This window comes from Hemiscyllium ocellatum, chromosome 20 (genome assembly GCF_020745735.1).
Source record: "Hemiscyllium ocellatum isolate sHemOce1 chromosome 20, sHemOce1.pat.X.cur, whole genome shotgun sequence".
NCBI classification, from domain to species: Eukaryota; Metazoa; Chordata; class Chondrichthyes; order Orectolobiformes; family Hemiscylliidae; genus Hemiscyllium; species Hemiscyllium ocellatum.
Genome location: NC_083420.1, coordinates 39371819 through 39391953, shown reverse-complemented (window position 1 = coordinate 39391953; position 20135 = coordinate 39371819). Strand labels below are relative to the sequence as shown.

The window sequence follows — 20135 nt, the reverse complement described above, 5'->3', positions numbered from 1 at the left end:
GAATCTCTACCACTCTTCTTTGCAAAATTTCAACAGAGTCTTTCTTCTGTCACTACGTCTCAGCCACACACGTGAGAAAAATTCCAGTTCAATCTCGTTCTGAAGCTGACCTTAACTAGGGCAGTACTAACATCGTACATTCAGTTGAGGTTTCCCTAAGTTAGGGCAGTCAACATTTACTTGGGTTCTACTCCTAAATTTTATACCTCTATAGAAAATGATAAATCAAGTTCATTTGTAAAGCCCACAGAAATGACTGGCCTTTTGACATTTACTATCTTGGCACACCTATGAAAAATGGTCACGGCTGAGGCAGCAGAGGACAATTACGCCAGTAAATCCAAACCTAGAGATGCAGTCCATTGAACAAAAGACAGATACTGCAGATGTCAAGCCAGGCCAGGATAATGGAGACAGCAGCCATTTCAAACTGCTCTGTTGCCTAATGATGCTGAATGAAGATAATGGCAGTCTGTGAAATCTTATGGGACTAGGACAAAAAACTGAAGGCTTGCCAGTTGCAATGGAACCAAATTCCAAGATAAGTCAACACCATCAAGAGGCAATGGGAGATAAAATGAAATTGCAAAGAGAGTCTTTTGTTTTAAGACTTTAAAAGTTAATAGCTTTCTTTCCAGGTTCAAAAACTCCAACTACGTCAAGGATGGTTTTGTGAATGAAACGCAGAGATAGAGATTAAAACAACCAGCATAATTCTGCTTAATGGTACATATAATGATTTATTTTTGGACTTACTTGTGTTGCACTTCCACTTGCTCATGTAGCTCCTGGCGCTCCGTGCGCAATGTTGTCAGCTGCATTTCCTGAGCCATCTGTTGCTGTTGCTGTTCTGATATCTTAGCCTTAAGGACATCAATCATCTAAATTATAGCACAGAGAAAACACCATCATAAGAGGAAACATTCAAACAATCACGTCCAAACTTTAACTTGCAGGAATATGCTAACCCTTGGGGGTACATCTTTTATGAGTTAATTTTGCACACTTGTAATGGAGACATAATTGTATATTAACTTTTTGAAACACCAAATGGACAAAATTTCTGCCTGACAAATGTTAAATGTTGTGTAATTGTTGCTATTTCAAAGTAAATACAAAATAAGGAAAGCACTTACTTGCTGTCAGCCATAATGATATAAAGGGTGGATGGTCATAGAAGCATAATTATCGAGTCTACTCGGTCATTCAATCACGGCTGATAATGTTTCTCAAACCCATTCTCTTGTCTTATCTTGTCTCGTCTCTGTAGCCCTTGACCCCTTACTAATCAATAACCTATCCGTCTTAAATACTCACAATGACTTGGCCTCCACAGCCCACTGCAGCAATAAGTGCCACAGATTAACCACGTTATGGCTGAAGAAATTCCTCATCTCAGTCCTAAAGTGTCGACCATTCACTTTGAGGCTGTGCCCTCAGGTCCTAGTTTCTCCTACTAGTGGAAACAGCTTCTCCATGTCCATATCCAGGCATCTCAGTATTCTGCAAGTTCAATCAGATCCCACTTTATCCTTCTAAACTCCAAGTATAGATCCTCAACCACCCTTAAAATGACAAGCCCTTCATCCCCAGGGTCATCCTTGTAAAAGTCCTCTGGAATCCTTCCAATGCCAGCAGATCCTTCCTTTGATATGGGGCTGAAAACTGCTTTCAGTATTCTAAATGTGATCTGACCAGAGCCTTATACAGGAATGTATTTCTCCTTGTTTTCTAGTCGTCTTGAAATGAATGCTAACGTTACACTTGCCTTCCTAACTGCCAACTGAACTTGCATTTTAACTTTAAGAGAATCCTGAACTCAGACTCCCAAGTTCCTTTGTGCTTCAGGTTACTGAAACCTTTCTCAATTTAGAAAATTATCTACACCTCTATTCTTCCTACCAAACTGCATAACTTCACACTTTCCCACACTATATTCCATTTACCAATTCTTTGCCTACCCTCTCCAACAGTCCAAGACTTTCTGCAGCTTCTCAGCTTGGTAAACACTACTTGGCCCTCCACCTATCTTTGTGTAAGTGCAGACTTAGCAGCAACTTCCTCAGTTCATTTGTCCAGATTGTTAATGTAGATCGCGAATAGTTGTGGTCCCAACACTGACCCTTGACAAAGCCATGTTAACTCAATTCTACTTTATCATGTACTTCCAAGTGTTCCATAATCGCATCCTTAATACTGACCTCTAAAATCTTATCAATACCCAAGGTCTGGCTAACCAGCCTATACCTTTCTTTCTTCTGCCTCCTTCACTTCTCAACAGCAGTATTACATTAACCATTATCCAATCCTCTGGCACCCTCCCTGACTCCAATGATTCCTGTAAGATCACCGACACCTCTAAAATCTCCTCAGCTATCTCCTTCTGAATTCTGGAGTGCAGTCCATCTGGTCAGGGTGATTTATCCACCGGCTTCTTAGTGATGGCCAGTATACTGAGCTCTGCCCCCAACTTTCGAAGTTCTGATATGCTGCTGGTGTCTTCCACTGCGAAAACTGATGTAAAGTGTCTATTCAGTATCTCTGCCATTTCTTTGTTCCCTATGACTACTTCTCTAAGCTCATTTTCCTAAGGTCAAATGTTTACTCTTGCCTCTCCCTTACTTTTAGGTATCTAAAAAAGTCTTCTTTAATATTGCCAGAAACTTTCTCTCATACTTCCACCTTATTTTTTTTTTTTTACTTATCCTCTGCTTATTTTTCCCAATCCTCTGGTCTCCCATTAATCTTCACCACATCATAATGATTTTTCTTTTACTTTTATGCTATTCCTGACTTCCTTATTAAATAAATATTACATTTCCTCTTGTGGCATATAATGGTTGCTGTGACAACCTCCAAGCCAAGCTACAAATCTCAATCAAATAAAATGTATGTCAACTCTCCAGTGTAGTGGAGGTACCATCATTGGATAAGTTGAAAAGAATGCTTATTGGTGTAAATGCTTTATAAATGTTTTTATTTCTTAATTTATAGCAGAAATCCAAGACTCTTGCACTGATATTTAATGCAGATAGAGTCATACAGCACAGAAACAGACCCTTCAGTCAAACTGATAGTTTACCACTTCCAGGAAAGTTTCCAGTGTGATCATTTATTTGTGTACAATAACAGGATGGACTTTGTAAAAAGTAAAGATTGTCACACAATACCTCAAAATTAGCCATACATTGTTTCCTCATACATCATTTTCTGAAAATAATATATCTAATTTTGAATTCCAATAAATAAATATAAAAGGGCTTCCACAATCTCCATAGGGAGCCTGTTCTAAAGACTGCCCTTTTAATTACTGAAATATTGTTTCTTCTGATTAGTTTTGAATTTATCACCCTCCCTGTCTGGATAGAGGGAAAGCAGGTCATCATGGTCAATCTGACAGTCTTGTTAGAGTCCTACAGACAATAATTATAATACCTGTAAACCATTTCCTTTGAAGAAAGAACAATTTGCATAAAGATTCCACATAGTCCAACACTTCCAAAATTCCAGACATCTACTTCTATCCAACTTCAATGACTTTCACATAATCTACTTTAACATTAGTGTAGATAACTGTAGCAAGGCAAAAGGAGCATAGCTTTCAATTACGTAAAGCAAATTTAAGACAGAACTTCTTCCCATGAATATTAATCAACATATAGAAGAAACATCTGCATAGGTCAGAGGAAACAAGTTGCTTAGAATCATTTAACATATTTTTGAAATTGTTCCACTGCCTCATCCCTCCCTATCACTGTAATCTGCTCCAGCTCTACAACTGCCTAATAACTGGACCTTCTGCAACGTGACCCATGGTGGATCCCCTCTCTTTAAGTCACCACCTATCTACCTCTGGCTATATTTTGGCCAGAACTCCTAGCTGTGTCGAAGTATTTCTGATGTAATTTCCATGAAACACCTTGGAATATTAAAAGCACTACACAAAGGTATGAAAACAAAAATTGTTGGAAAATGTCAGCAGGTCTGGCATCTGTGGAAAGAAATCAGAGTTAACATTTCACATCCAGTGACCCTTCTTCAGAACTGGATCCAAAACATTATCTGATTTCTCTGCCAGACCTGATGAATTTTGTTTTTGATTGCCAGCATCCACCATTCTTTTGTTTTTTTTGCTTACGGCATAAACATAATTCAATGCTGTGGTAAACATCCAATCTTAATTCTGCCATCATGGAAAGTTAACCAGGCAGACCTCGGGACTTCTCTTGCAGGCTCAGAATATCAATCGCCAGATTCCCAGGTAACTACTTTTAACTACTGTCTACTGTTAACTGGCAAATGTCAGCAAGGGTGGAGTCAATTGAGAACGCTAAAAGACAAGGAGAAAAATTAGGAGAATTAAGTATACTTGATGAAAATGAACTACTCTTATTTGGGATTTAGATTAGCATTTTTATTTTGCATTGACTATGTTATATCTGTTGCACAATCTGTTTTTTACCTGATTAGCTTCAGCAAGCTTTTCTTCTTTTTCTTGGAGCTTCTTGCTTTGAAGCCCAAGGTTCTCTTTCAGTGACTTATTCATATCAATCTGATCCTTCAACTTTGTCTCAACATCTGCTTCCTTCTCCCGCAGTTGTTTTACCTGCGTTATTAGTTCCTGGTTGCGATCTGCCTCCCGCTACATTAGAAGGGAAAAACACAAAATAAGATACTTCAAATAAGAATAAATTATTCATGTAGGACATTAATAGCTTCAATTTCAAATTAATATAATTAAGAACACCAAGTTAGCTTTCATGATCAGTTTGGGATAAACAAACTGCAAGAACCACACATGCCGCAAATCTGAGACAAAAACAGAAATTGCTGGATAAGCTCAGCAGATCTGGCAACATCTGTGGTGAGAAATTAGTATTAACCTTTTGGGTCTGAGGAACAGTCACTCGACCCAAAACACTAACTTTGATTTCTCTCCACAGATGTTACTAGACCTGCTGAGCTTATCCAGCAATTTCTGTTTTTGTCCTTGAGATAGACAAAACTAGCTTCTCAAGCTCAATTACTTCCATTGCATATAGAGACAAAAACAGATAAATCACATTCCGCAGTTCGGTGTTTCTATATTCTCAAACTTGTCACTTGAGAATAGTGAGAAAGTAGATCGAGATTTACAGGCTGAGGAAGAGTCTGACAAGCCACAAAGTGAATATTCTTTCCTTATTTTAAGGTTATGTTGCTGGAATGATGATCTAAAGGCCTAAACTAATAATCAAGAGGAATAGTTTTCAATCCCACACTCTCTTAGCACCTAACAACACTGCAGCACTGACAAGAGAAAGACGACAACTAAAACCAGAAAACTGTGAAATGTGAAGAATTTTTGATATCGGAACAGTTTGGAGACCTTCCTAGACTAATGTCAGTACCTCATAGTTCCAGGAACTATTTTGTGCTGCTTTCTCCAACTCAATCCTAGCCCGTTTATGGCAGACCTCCATCTTCTGTTTCTCCCATTCCACCTCTAGAATGCGTGAATGGGAACGAACGTAGTCAGCCTGCTCTTCAGCCTGATAAACATGGCAAAAAAATGTTAATACGTTAACTTTTTGGGGGAGTAAGATACTATGGAGAGGGATGAAGGAGGTTGGAAGAAGAGATGTATGAACTGTAATGAAGACATTAAGAATGTAAGAAATAGACACAGAATGGGTCGTATGGCCCTGCCCCACTATTCATTATGACCATGGTGGAATCATCTCAACTCCACTTTGTCTCCATTTTTCTCAATTTTCTTTGATGCTATGAGACCGTGATGTGCTAAGGAAAAACCTAGAAAATGTTTCCAATGACATGCATTCTGTTTGTTTCTGCTCTCCCATCATCTACATTTGCCCACCCCATCCATTTCTTCCTCTTGCTTCCTGAAAGCGTTCTTCAAGAACTATGCAGTGTTTTATATTTCGCAGACTGGATAACCCCAAATGACAGGTATGTGAACACGGAAAGATTAGGGAAGACAAGTGTAGGTTCCTAACAGTAAGAAACTGGAGCAAGATTGTAATGGGGAACAAATAGATGGCAGACAACTAAATACATATTTTGGTTCTATCTTCACAAAGAAGGACACAAGTAACGTCCCAAAAATGTTGCAGAACACAGCATCTAGCAAGAGGTTGAAACTGAAGGAAATCAGTATTAGTAGGAAAATGGAATTGAGGAAATTGATGAGATTAAATGCCAGTAAATCCCAAGGCATAATAATCTACATCCCAGCGCATTGAAGGAAGTGACCCTAGAAACAGTGGTTATCTTTCAAGATTTTAAAGACTCTGGAACAGTTTCTATGAATTGAAGTATCGCTAATATAACACTACTGTTTGCCATCATTACAGTGGCACAGAGCTAGCATGGTTGCCTCACAGCCCAGGGCCCCAGGTTCGATTTTAACTTCATTTGCAGATCCTCCATCTGCACTATTGGGATTCCATGACTATTTGAAAAAGAAGAAAACAGAGAATTATTGACCAGTTAGCCTGACATTAGCAGTAGGGAAAGACTACAATCCATAATAAAAGATTTAATAGTAGAGCACTTGGAAAAAGTGTACAATATTGGACAGTTACAGCATGGATTTATGAAAAGGAAATCGTGCTTGACAAATTTATGAGACCGTTTTCAAGGATTTAACTCAAAGTTGATAAGGGGGAGCCAATGGATGGGGTTTACTTCAGAAGATTTTCAAAAAGGTTCCACATATGAGATACAATTAAACCACATTATATACTGACATGGATAAAGAGCTGGTTGGCAGACATGAAACAAAGAGTAGAAATAAACGGGTCTTTTATCATGTGGCAACCAGTGATGAGTGGAGCACCACAGGGATTAATGCATGGACCCCAACTATTCACAACATAAATTGTTTTACATGGGGAACTAAATACAATATCTCCAAGTGTGCAGATAACATAAAGCTGGGTGGAAGGGTGAACAGTGAGAAGGATGCAGAGATGCTTCAGTGAGATTTGGCCAAGTTGAGTGGACAAATTCGTGACAGATGAAATATAATGTGGATCAATGTAAGGTTATCTTCTTAGTAGCAAAAACAGGATGGCAAATTATCATCTGAATGGTGACAGACCAGGAAGGGGAACAAGACCTGCACGTCCTTGTACTCCAATTGCTGAAAGTAAGCATGTAAATGCAACAGATGGTGAAGGAAGCAAACAATATATATTCCTTCATGGTGAGAGGATTTGAGTACAGGAGCAAGGATGTCTTACTACAGTTACATGGTGAGACCATATCTGGAGTATTATGTGCAGTTTTGGTGTCCTTACCTGAGGAAGGATATTCTATCAAAGGAGGGAATGCAAAAAAGGCTTATCAAGCTGATTCCTGGGATGGCAGAACTGACATATGAAGGGAAACTGAATCGGCTAGGACTATATGCATTGCAGTTTAGAGGAATGACGGGGGAATCTTAATAACCTATAAAGCTCCAACAGGACTAGACCAGTAAATGCAGGAAGGAGGTTGCCGATGACCTGAGAGCCCAGAACTAGGGGGTATCACAAGATAAGGTAGGCCAATTAGGACCAAGACAAGGTGAAATTTCTTCACCCAGTGGTGCACCTGTTGAATTCTCTGCCAAAGAAAGTTATGGCCAAAACATTGAATGCTTTCAAGAAGGAGTTATATATAGTTCTTAGGGCTGAAGGGATGAAAGGTTATGGGGCGAAAACAAGAACAGGTGAGTTGGATTATCAGCCATAACCATATTGAATAGTCCAGCAAGTTCAAAGCACTGAGTAGTGTCCTCCAATATCAATTTTCTATGACAATTCACTCACCTGTATTCTCTGCTCGTATTGCAACTGCAACATTCTAGAGACAGAGCTTGGCTCGCTCGTCTTGGGTATTGTATCTGAACCTTCCGACAAAAAATTGTTGAAGGAGCGTAAGGTTGAGAAGACTGTGGTATTTTCGCCGAGATCATCCATTCTGTCTCCTGCTTTGCAAGTACAGCAGAACACATTGTTAGGAAAAAATTATTTTTAAAAGAGAAGCATGTTAAGAAGTAGCCATGATGTGGAAGTGCTGCTGTTGGCCTGGAGTGGACAAAGTCAGAAGTCACACAACACCAGGTTATAGTCCAACTGGTTTATTTGAAATCACAAGCTTTCAGAAGTTGCTCCTTCATCAAGTGAATTTTTTTTTTAGTCTGAGTGGAATACAGGTTAAATAACAAGTCTTTGCAGGTGATCACAAGTGTAAAACAGTGTGAGTAACAATTCAAGGGATGACCTATAAACCGATTAATTAAGGTAGAGAGACAAATACAAATAAACCTAACTTCACCTGATGAAGGAGCAGGGCTCCAAAAGTTTGTGATTTCAAATAAACCTGTTTAGACAATAACCTGGTGTCATGTGACTTCTGACATTGTTAATAAGTATTTTCAACCTCTTGATGTTGCCCCATTCCAGTCAAAGCCACAAAGCTGATTTTCTTCCAGTTCTTCAGCTACCAACAGCTATACAAATGGAGCCTTGATTTGGTTATTAATGCTCTAGGTGTTCTCGATGTGGCTTGACACAGAAAGCAACATTAAGGGATACAAGAATCTTTCTTCCTTCTCAGCAGAGAATTAGAATCAAAAATAAAAAACCCAGCACAAATAGGAAGAGGGAGGCATAGAGGCATAATTTTGGATGAGGATTAAAGAAGGTTCTGTTTGTCCTTTTAGATGGATACAAAAGATTCCATTGCACTATTCTGAGGAAAAGGGAGAGAACACCCTGTTGTCCCAGACAAAAATAAACTTATCCTTCATTCAACATCATTACAATGAATGATCCGGTCATCAACCTAAATAGAGGAATTGTCAGAGAAGAAAGATTAAATATACTGGACTTTTGTTCTCTGGATTTTAGAAAATTGAGAGGTCATCTCATTCAAACATAAAAGATTCTCACATGAATCAAAAGGAAGGATGTTTCCCTTGGCTATGGGATCTAGAACCAGTACACAGGCTCAGAATACGAGGCAGGCCACTTTGGACAGAGAGAAGCAGGAATTTCTTCACTCAGAGAATGGTGAATCTATAGAATTCTTTGTCACAAACAGCTGTGGAGGCTTAGTTGTTCAGTATGTCCTAGACTAAAACTGATAAAGGTAATCCAGCACAGTCACAATGCGCAATACACTCCCCAGGATCCTATCCAGTGCCATTCTCTCACACCCAGACTAAAGCCCAGTCCGTGTCTTGTCCACCTGCTCTTTCTAGACACCTCAGCTGCTGAAATTCCTGAGGATAATGCAATGATGATGCTGAAAAGGACAACTTTGAGGAAGTACTTCAGAATACCAGCACTCCGATGGAGATCTGACAGGGAGGAGGTGATCTAACTAGGACACAAACTAATAAACTTGGCTTCTGGCTAACAGTTAATCCAGTTCGTAATGATAAACTATTCTCTGTGAAAATAGCAATAAATCACTTTGACTGACTGCTAACATTTAAAATAAATCTCAAAATTGACAGAGCTATCTTTAACTGGAAATACTCTGGATGCCACACCACAATGGTTGTCAGACTTAGAGTGGGCTGGATAAGGGAGGTACAATCAGCATCAAATGCATCAAGGGATACAGGGATAGTACAGGAAAATTATGAAATAGAAGATCAGTCATGATCTCACTGAATTGCACAGTAGAATTGCAATGCCTACTCCTGTTCCTCTATGTGCTCTGATGTCCTTCTATCCTTATCTAATGCACACAGGTTTCTAGGCTCTGGGCATTACTTGACTTCAATTAAAAATTTCTATCTACTCAAGATCTGCAGAGGCACCCTGAAACATAAAAATGTTAAGCTCACAAACTATGTGATAGCAATGAACTCCACATTTGAAGTACAAATTTGTTCACTGCTTTCTTGTACAATGATGAAACTATGATGAGAGATTAGTTGAGATGGTAAAAGAGTATACATATAGCTTGTGGTCAATTTTTAATTTACTATTCATTAAAACCATTAGATGTAGGAGAACTACGCCATATAGCCCCACTGACTCTGCTCAGCCATTGAACGAGGTCACAGTTGATCTGATAATCCAATTCCACTTTCCTGTCTTGAATCCTGTCACAAAGCTGGACGAAAGGGGAGTGGTCAGTCCTAAAAGCTGAAGTCTTGTTTGAGTCAGTGCAGCAGAAGCTGTGTGGAAACAGGCTGCTAAACTCTCTCTCCCCTTCTGCCCTTCTAACTTCGACCTGTAAGCCTTTTGTTTCATTTTTGCTCTGGAGTTTATTTATTGGGACTGTTGCACATATTTTTTGGAACAACATAATTAAGTCTAGTTTGGATAGACTGTAGTCTATGGGTATTCTTTATTCTGTTCTTTTATTGCATTCTGTAATTTTATGAATAAATTTTTGCCTGTTTTAAAAACTGGTAGTCAATCTAGCTAACTTACTCCGGGTAACTGTCACTGTACACTTACTGAAATAAATTGCAAAGTTACGGTCTGGGCTGCCTACTTAAGAATGTTTTGAGTGGTCTGGCCTCATCCATAAGAATCCATAACTTTTGATTCCCTTAGTGATTAAAACGTATCACAGCCTAAAGTATACTATATCACTCTGCCTCGATAGTCCTCCACAGTAATAAATCATCAAAGAAAACGGTCCTCAAGTCCATCTTAAATGGACAATCCGTTATTCTGAAATTATGCCCTCTGGTCCTAGAATCTCCCACAAAAACCACCTCTCCACATCTACTCTGTCAAGTCCCCTAAGAATGAATACAAATCTAAACTACTCAATCTCTTCTAGGAAAATCCCTCCAAACCCAGGATCAACCTAGTGACTCTTCTCTGGACTGCCTCCAATGCCACTGTATCTTTCTAATATAAAAGGCCAAATTGTTAAGAGTATTCTGGGATTGGCTTTTGTAGTTTAACAAGACTTTCCTATTATTGCATTTCATTCCCTTTGAAATAAAAGCTAAGATTTCATTGCCTTCCCTGTTACTTGCAAATCATGGATGCTAGGATTCAAGTACAAGAATTCCCAAATCCCTCTGTGCTGCAGCATTTTGCAATTGCTCTCTATTTAAATATTCAGCTCTTCCATCTTCCTGCCAAATTGCATGACCTCATATTTTATTATATTTTGTCTAACCCTAACATTTTTGCATCCACTCACTCAACTGATTATTGTTCTGCAGATTGTTATCCTTATTACTTGCCTCCTTACCTATTTATGTGTCATGAGAAACATGGCAAATGCAAAATCACTTTTGTCATCCAAGTCATTTATATATATATATATATATATATATATATATACACTGACCTCAAATGATCCCTGTGGCATTCCACTAGTCACAGGGTCCCACCTACTCAGGAGACCATAAATGGGCATTTATTTACCAATTTTATTTGTACTGTTGCTCTTCTAAAGTTATGTGATGCACTTGGCAGCATTCTCACCTCTGGTCACAAGATTCTGGGCATCTGACTTCAGGGCTTGAATGAAAAGTCTAGAACAATAGAGGTTTACTCATATTGACTTCCCGTCTTTCTTGAAATGTTAAACCAAGGCCCTATCTGTCTGCCTGGTTGATGTGAAAAACCCCATGACACAATTTCAAAGAGGAGCACCGGCATTATCCCTGGTCTTGGTAAATGTTAATCCCTCAAATCACAAAAACTGCACCACTATCAGGTTGTTTGAGATTGGTTACTGCGTGCAGACTGGTTGCTGTGTTCCCACCTGACAACTACAATACTTCACTGGTTATATGGCACTTTGAGACGTCCAGTGGTCATGTAAAACGCTAAGTGTCCACACGAAGTAGCACTGTACAGGTACTGTCATTTATCAGTACTTCCTCCAAGGGGGCATTCTTCACATCGTTAGCAGTCCATTCAACCACAGAAAGGTTCTCAGTTGTAAGTACAGTACTGTTCATCTTCTGTCAATGTTGGAGAGCGCACATGTCCAGCAGAGGCTGCTATTTAGGCATCGGAAGCAAGGGACCATGGCACAACTCAGAAAGATGCGAGACAAAACAGGCATCCTCTAACTCTCACATCAGACAACTCGGCGCACAGCTGACTCAAGTCTGTGATTTTTCTGTTCTCTGAGTAGATAGTTTCCCAAGCGACAAAGAAAACCTTTGGAATACCCCTTCATCTCACACGGCTACTTAGACTCGCATTATTGGAGGATGTTAAGCTTTTATTCAACACTTTCCTGCAGAAACAGGTGCAATGCCCGAGAGACAGGGGGTAAGAGCACTCGAGGGGGACACCCGACCAGCCGGAGGCACCAACTGGATGTGAATATCCTCCGGGGAGCCCGCCACCGGAGATCTATCCGAAACTAAAATAACGGCTGAAGCCCCAGCCCGGAGCTGCACGCAGGGGAAACCCCGGCCTGGAATTATATTACCGGGGAGATGGGGGGGGGTCAATTTGGAAGTGTATTAACGGAAATACCCGGCCCGCAGCTTTATTCACGGGGTTGCGGCCTGGAACTGTCAAAACACCCGCCCCGGCCTATGGTGCTGACCTACCGGCTGTTCGCCTGGGAAGGCAGCCGCTCTCCGCTTGGATCTCCCTCCTCTCCCCGGATCTCGCGAGGCCTCCAGCCGTTGGAAAAGGCGGGGCCGAACTCTTACCGTTATCCTCGTAAGAGAAGCGCACTCTCCCCACCCCGGGCCACCTCAACGTATTAGCTTTTTCTCTACTCTCCACAGATGCTCTTAGACCTGCTGAGTTTCTCCAGCAATTTCTATTTTTGTTTCTGTTTCTCACTCTACAGATGCTCTTAGACCTGCTGAGTTTCTCCAGCAATTTCTATTTTTGTATCTGTTTCTCACTCTACAGATGCCCTTTAGACCTGCTGAGATTTTCCAGCAATTTCTACTTTTGTTTCTGATTCTTTTTACAGATACTGTCAGAACTGCTGAGTTTCTCCAGCAATTTCTATTTTTGCACCCAATAGTTTGGCGGTGTTGCTACCAGATCAGCCTCCACCTATTCCTCTCAACCAACTACATCTGGACAAGAGTCTATTTATTTTACCCCTGTGTGTATATGGTAGTCGTCTCAATTCCTTGTAGAAGCAAATTCCATGTTTTGTCTCTAACATAGAATAGTACAGCTCAGAAGGGTATTCAGATCACTATCCATTCAGCTGTCCTTAATAGCCGCTAAGTAAGGTTGCTGCTCTGCTTTCTCCCATACCCCTGGAAATTATTTCTCAATTATCCAATTCCCCTTTTGAAGTCACAATCCAACACTTGTAGTTAGTGCATTCCAGATCCTAACCACTCATTGTGTAAAACGTTTTATGTTCATGTCACTGTTGCTTCTTTTGTTGATTATCTTAAGTCTTGTTCATGACAGTTCCAATGGTAAACATTTCTCCCTATCTGTCTAGGTCTTTAATGATTGTGAACATCTTTAAAAAAAACTCCTCTCAATTTCTTCATAAGCTGAACAATCCTTGCTTTACTATTCTTTCAACTTAACTAAAGTGTTTATGATGTTGGACCATTCTCAAAGGAACAAAATTTCAATCCTCAAGTTCGTTCTGCTATGAAATTAGATTACAATTCATAACTTAATTCCATTGAGCTATTTAAGTTATCCATCTAATATACCTGTCAAACAAACACTGAATCAAGAACAGTTTTTAAGTTTCCAGTTGTCCCCCACCATCAATAAATGTTTGAATGTTCCATTCTGTAATGTGTGAAAAAGTCCTTCCTGGCTTCACCTTTGAACACGTCAACTCTAATTTGCTATGTACTCTTCTTCAAGAAAATTGTTGTTCTTCATTTATAGAGTCATAGAGATGTACAGCACAGAAACAGACCCATTGGTCCAATTTATCCATGCCGACCAGATATCTAAAATTTATCCAGTTCCATTTGCCAGCACTTGGCCCATATCCTTCTAAACCCTTCCTATTCACACAACTATCCAGATGTCTTTTAAATATTGTAATTGTACCAGTCTCCACCACTTCCTCTGGCAACTCATTCCATACACACACCACCCTCTGCACAAATAATGCACTGTCCCTGAGGTCCCTTTTAAATTTTAACCCTCTCACACACAACCTATGCCCTCCAGTTCTGGACTACCCCACCCCAGAGAAAAGACCTTGTCAATTTAACCTAACCATGACCCTCATGATTTTATAAACCTCCATAAGGTCACCCCTCAGCTTCTGACACTCCAGAGAAAACGGCCCCAGCCTATTCAGCCTCACCCTACAGCTCAAATCCTTTCAAATCTTTTAATTACCTCGAACACCTCAAATATTCTAGTCTCTTAATTTTCTTCAGTACAGAATACAAACATAACTGAGACATTTAACTCATGTGTCATCTTGGTGAGTCTGCATTGTATATATCTGCAGTGTCCAGAACAGAAAACAATGTTCCAGCTGTAGCTTTAGCAGAGATTTATACAACTATAGCCTAATTATATGCATTTATGGATATGAGTTTCACAGGCAAGTAACAGCTGCTCATCCTCAATTGCGCTCAAGGAGGTGCTGGTGAGCCATCTGGTTACAGCACTACAGTTTTACACTGAAGGTATATACACAATGCAGTTAGGAAAGGAGTTTTTTTTAAACCCAGCAGCAGTGAAGGAATGGAGATATAGTTCCAAGTCAGAATGATATTTGGATAGGAGGGTACTCGCAGGTAGCTGTGCTCCCATGCTTCAGCTGCCCTTGGCCTTCCAGATAGTACTGGTCTCAGATTTGAAAGATGTTGTCAAAGCTACTATCATGCAGTTGCATATGGTACATACCACAGGCACTGTTCATGACTAATGGGGGAGTGAACATTTAAATAGTGGATGGGATGCTGATCAAGTTGGGCTGCTTTGTTCTGGATGATGTTGAGGACATCTACTCCTTTGACAGACATTGGGCTTTACTTGACTGATGAAATGCAAAAAGCTACGCTTGTCACTATATTTTTAGAAAAGATATATTTCCTATATATTCTATAATTGTGTATAGGTACATGATTCAGCATTAGAATATATTGTGATTCAGATTTTGAAAACAAAGTGATGCTTTAGATGGATTACAGAAATTTCAAACATTAAAAAAAAGCATTTTTTTTAAAATTGTATCTGATTTTTGTACCATCCAAAAGTAATATACAATCAGGGTTACACAATTGAATTACATATATTCAGTTTCCATAGCTGTACAAGAAAAGGTTTAAGTTCACATAAATAATAAAAAAATTAATACATATAGCATTAAAAAGATGCAGTATAAATACATCTAACAACTTTGAAGAGTAATAAAGCTTTTTATAGTCTACAAAATAGTTCTGTATTTTTAATACAGGAAAGAATACAGTAGATTTGTCATTTGGGGAGGTGACAGCCTAGTGGTTTAATCGTTGGACTGTTGATACAGAAACCCAAGTAATGACCTGGGAACCCAGGTTCAAATCCCATTATAGCAGATGGTGGAATTTAAATTCAATGAAAATCGGGTATTAAGAGTTTAACGATGACAATGAAACAATTGTCAGGAGGAAAACAAAAATCTGGTTCACTAATGCCTTGAAGGAAAGGAATTTGCCATACATATCTGGTCTAGCCTATTGTGTTTCCAGACCCTCACCAATGTGGTTGACTTGTGAATAGGGATGGGTAATAAATGATGGCTTAGTCAGTGACAACTCATCCCATAGATGAAAAGAAAATTGTACACTGAGGTCCTATGAACAATAATGCAAATCTGTTTTGGGGTGTTGTTCAAGAAATAAATATTAGCCAGGACCCTATACATTCCTTTTTGAAAAAATCCCAAATTTTTTTTACATCCTCCTAAGTGGACAGATAGGGTATTACTTCCATGGCTAACAAAAAGGTGGCACCTTCAATAGTACAGGAGATGGGAGTATCAACTTACACTGTGTTCTCATTTTTAGAGTGGGAGGTGAATCTATGACCTTCTAGTTCAGAGGTAAGAATGCAACCTACCGAGACAGGGCTGACTCCTAACATGCACCTGAGTACACTGCTGAAAAAACTCAGCCAGTCTGGCAGAGAGAAATAGAGTTAATGTTTTCAATCCAATGATGACACTTATCATAGTAAAGTCAAACTGGACTCCAAATGTTAACATTAATTTTTTTCTCCCCATAGATGCTGCTAGACCTCCTGGGTTTCTCCAGAACTTGCAGCTTTTATCAAAAAAGCAGATTGTCTTCTCATTGTCATATGGCTTTTTGTAGGAATTTGCTCTGTGCAAATTTGCTGCCATATTTTTGACATTACAACAATTATGACACTTCAGAAGTACTACATTGCTACAAATCACAAAAGTTGTGGTTATAAAAGACCATATACAGAAACATTTATTTTCTTTCTAACTAAGTGGTGGACTGTCAGCCTCAACATAAGGGGCAAAATTTGATAGGATAGGGAGAAAATGTAAGTAACAACAAACTGTCTCAAAAATTGTTACACTGCCGTTGACACTTCTTGTGCATAAGCAGTCACTCTGAAACATCAGCTTGTCCTGTAGTGCTTTGCTAAAAAGTAGATCTCTGATGACTCCTTCCTGCTTGCAGCAGGCTTTAAAGTCTTCACATCTCTAAACAATTCAGCAAGTCGCTTTTGGATGATACGGCTATTAGTGCCATCCCAGAATTTACACAGCAAGGTGCCACCAGGACTCAAGACCTTCCTGGCCAGTCCAACAACACATAAGCACAGCTCAGCCAGTCGCTGCTGGTCCAGTTCACGGATCCCACTGGCATTTGGTGCCATATCGCTGAGGATCACCTGAGCCATTCCTGTTGGCAGGGATTCCTGGATCCTCGCTTGAATGGTGGGCTCCAGGAGATCAGAGTGAGGCAGGAACACAGCACCATCCAGAGGAGGTATGTGTAATAGATCAACGCCCACTACAAATCCCACAGGAGCATCTGGATCTATGGAAAAAGGGAAAAAGGGAATGAATGGCACCAACAAAACAGAGAAAACAAAGACAGGCATTTTGTGTTTTGAAACTGGCTCCATGGCCTGTTGATCTCAATCCCTCCTCAATATTTAATAACTTCCTTTATGTAAATCAACCTTAGTTAAGAAGGGGCACATTTCTAAACACATTTACCCATTTGTAGTGATTAGTTTCTTTAATTTTAACTTTCTTCTCAAGGATATAAAAAGTGTGAGAAATCTACAAGCTGGTACTTTGACTAAGTGACATTCTTGAATGGAACATGGAGTTAAATAGAGGTAGCAAACACATCTAAAATTAAACTGACAGTCAAGAAACTGAAGCAAAAAACTACACTGACACTCCAGCACATATTATAAATCAACTGCAAGGAGAAGTATTCAGTCTTTTTAAAAAATGCGAAACAAAGATGCTTTTGAACAACAAAGTATCTTTATTGCAAAATAGCAATCGGTAGGGCTTTTCTTTTTTTAAATTACGGCCGATCCTCTACTTGCAAAGTTGGAGGTGCCATGTTAATAATTAAGGCATTAAACCCCAGACCACATTCGCTCTCTCAGATGACTGTAAAAGATCCTATGCTACTGTCCAATGAAGAGCAAAGTAGTTCTCCCTGACATCTTCATCAAATCCTCAACTAAAATCTTGAGAAACAGATTATCCAATCATTATCATCTGACGTATTGTTATGTGCAGATTGACCAAGTTTCCTATATCACAACAGGGACTACTCATTAATTGGAAGGCATTTGGAAATTCCCGAGCTCATAAAATACTCCAGAGCACCCTGTAAATACTGACATAGTCTTGAGGATCCTTCAAAGCACACCACACCCCTGGGAAGCCCCTGCTGCATCAAAGTACTGCTGAGATCCACCAGAAATACTGGCACACTCCATGAAAACCATTGCTAATACTGACACACTCCTGGCAAATCCCAGCAGATACTTAGACATTACAAGGGCACCTGTAAAAAAGCTGACAAATCCCCTTGTCCAACGCTCCAAATGGTACTGACAGCTACTCATCACTGCAAAAAAAAATAACAGACATATTATGAAAATAACTCAACAAATTAATTCAAACTAAAATACAGTGTGCTAAAAATATTTACGGCAAGTCTAAGGTTAAGAATTTGGTCACTTGGTGCAACCCTAAGACTTCATTCCCATTGCAGATTTGATAACTTGTGTTGTATAATCTCACTCACCAAAGCCAGTGGCATTGACCCTGTCAACTGCAACCTGGCTCCAGGCGCCTGGTGCTGCACCACAATCAATCACACTGTTCCCAGGCTTCAGGATGTTATGCTTCTCATCAATCTCCAGCAGCTTAAAAGCACTCCGACAGCGGAAATTTTGTTGTCGGGCAGATTTCACATATGGGTCCCTTAGTTGTCTTGATAACCACCTCTGTTCAGCTGGTGTTTTCTTTAGCTGTTCTACTGTTGTATGAAACAGACAGTGCCGGACCCAAGAAATCATGTCACCCTGTCTACTAATGAGAAAAATAAACATATCTTAACAATTGTCATTTCTCTTCCTAATTCTGTCATCTCTCCTCTGCCTTTCATCATTCAGCAATAGGTCAAGTGAGATGTTGAGTGGAGGATTATGAACAACAGCAACATGCATTTGTAAAATACTCAACACAGAACCATAGAAAAGCCAAAGCACTGAAAGAGGCCATTCAGCCCATTGTGTTTGTGCCAGCATCTAGATGGTAGCTTTACAGGTTATAACACTCCAGACACAGTTCCAAGTTCTTTTTAAATGAGCTAAAGATTTTTACCTCAACCACTGAAATGGGCAGTAAATTCCAGACACTCGACATCCTCTAATTGAAAAACATTTTTCTCAAATCCCTTCTAATCCTTCTGCCAATCTGTGTTCCTTGCTAATTGACATCTCTGTTAGTGGAAATAGGTTTCCTCAGTCCACTCCAGTTACACTGCACCAATAAGCATTAATGTGACACAGAACTCAGAATGGTTCTGAGGAAAGGTCAGCAGATCTGAAATGTTGGCTTCACAGAATCCAGTGAAGGGTTGCGAACAATAGAGCATTGATTGAATTATAGACTGTCGAATATGAAATGGAATGTGGCTGAACAGCAAGAAGAAGCAAACTTGTAGGTTAACTGGGCGGCATGGTGGCACAGTGGTTAGCACTGCTGCCACACAGCGCCAGCGACCTGGGTTCAGTTCCCGCCTCAGGCGACTGACTGTGTGGAGTTTGCACATTCTCCCCGTGTCTGCGTGGGTTTCCTCCGGGTGCTCCGGTTTCCTCCCACAGTCCAAAGATGTGCAGGTAAGGGTGAATTGGCCATGCTAACGTAGTGTTAGGTGTAGGGGAATGGGTGTGGGTGGGTTGCGCTGCAGCGGGTTGGTGTGGACTTGTTGGGCCAAGGGCCTGTTTCCACGCTGTAAGTAAACTTATCTAATCTTAAAAAAAACTAATCTTAACTATGGCATGAGCGAATGGATTCAGATAGCAACTGGCTGTGTGGAAAAACACTTTGTATAATCTCCTCTCACCATGCAACCTTGTGATTTCACAACACTCCTCTAACTTTGGTCTTCTCCATCCCCGATTATATTCGCTCCATCGCTGGCTGCCGGAGTCACAATCTCTGGAATCTAACCACCCCCTTTAATGATCCCCTAAAGCTAAATTATTCCGTTTGGCATTCAGTTTTCTGACTGAACATCTTTCTACGTGGTTCGGTGTCAAATTCTGTTTGATTATATTCCAATTAAGGGTGGCGGGGGGAAGGGGTGACTATGTCAGAGGCGCTACATAAATACAAATTGTGGCGACACTTCAGAGAAGTAACAGGGTCATCTCCGCAAATGTTCGATAAGGAGAAGCACTTTAAAACACAAACAGAGCCTTTACCGAGCGACATGGGGTGAAAGCAACCAACGCCGAGCTTCCATCTCCGCGAGTCACAACTAACACTGTCCCCCATAACTCCTACACACTTCCAACCAAGATGGACTGTAGAAAATAAAACACATCCGCCAATCGTCACGGCATTAACAAAGTATAACAGAACAAATATATAAACATCAAAACAAATGCAATCATCCTGCTTTAAAGTAGTTTGGTTTCATAAATAAAATGATGTGTAAAAATGCTCTCAGATTA

The 20135-nt window shown here is 39.9% G+C and overlaps 2 protein-coding genes across 5 annotated transcripts in view; both read right to left on the bottom strand.

The window, feature by feature from the left end:
• Positions 1-12629, bottom strand: part of mad1l1 (mitotic arrest deficient 1 like 1) — an 897160-nt gene extending 884531 nt beyond the window's left edge. The window contains exons 1-5 of one of the 4 annotated variants that reach the window (XM_060840293.1): positions 12548-12629; positions 7818-7975; positions 5391-5531; positions 4463-4642; positions 757-881 (exon numbers count right to left, since the gene is read on the bottom strand). In XM_060840293.1, coding sequence (XP_060696276.1) covers positions 757-881; positions 4463-4642; positions 5391-5531; positions 7818-7967 — 596 coding nt within the window. In that variant the 5' untranslated portion in view covers positions 7968-7975; positions 12548-12629. Of the gene's footprint in view, positions 1-756; positions 882-4462; positions 4643-5390; positions 5532-7817; positions 7979-12470; positions 12514-12543 lie in introns of those variants that run through there. The other 3 variants (XM_060840292.1, XM_060840294.1, XM_060840295.1) reach the window with 3 other exon arrangements.
• A 2545-nt stretch (positions 12630-15174) lies between these two features.
• Positions 15175-19926, bottom strand: mrm2 (mitochondrial rRNA methyltransferase 2). The gene is made up of 4 exons (XM_060840780.1): positions 19884-19926; positions 18197-18483; positions 17954-18016; positions 15175-16957 (listed from the first exon to the last, which is right to left on the bottom strand). The coding sequence occupies exons 1-4, from the start codon at positions 19922-19924 to the stop codon at positions 16533-16535; spliced, it is 816 nt and encodes a 271-aa protein (XP_060696763.1). The 5' UTR covers positions 19925-19926; the 3' UTR covers positions 15175-16532.
• Positions 19927-20135: the final 209 nt, after the last annotated feature.

What these genes read in the sequence shown, in the direction of transcription:
- mrm2 (XM_060840780.1), bottom strand. Translation starts at nt 19,924, where the DNA reads ATGGAAGCTCGGCGTTGGTTGCTTTCACCCCATGTCGCTCG. An exon ending in GGTCAATGCCACTGGCTTTG is followed by an intron (nt 18,017 to 18,196) that starts GTGAGTGAGATT and finishes TTTTTTTTGCAG; the next exon opens with TGATGAGTAGCTGTCAGTAC. An exon ending in ATTTGTCAGCTTTTTTACAG is followed by an intron (nt 16,958 to 17,953) that starts GTGCCCTTGTAA and finishes CTTTTTCCATAG; the next exon opens with ATCCAGATGCTCCTGTGGGA.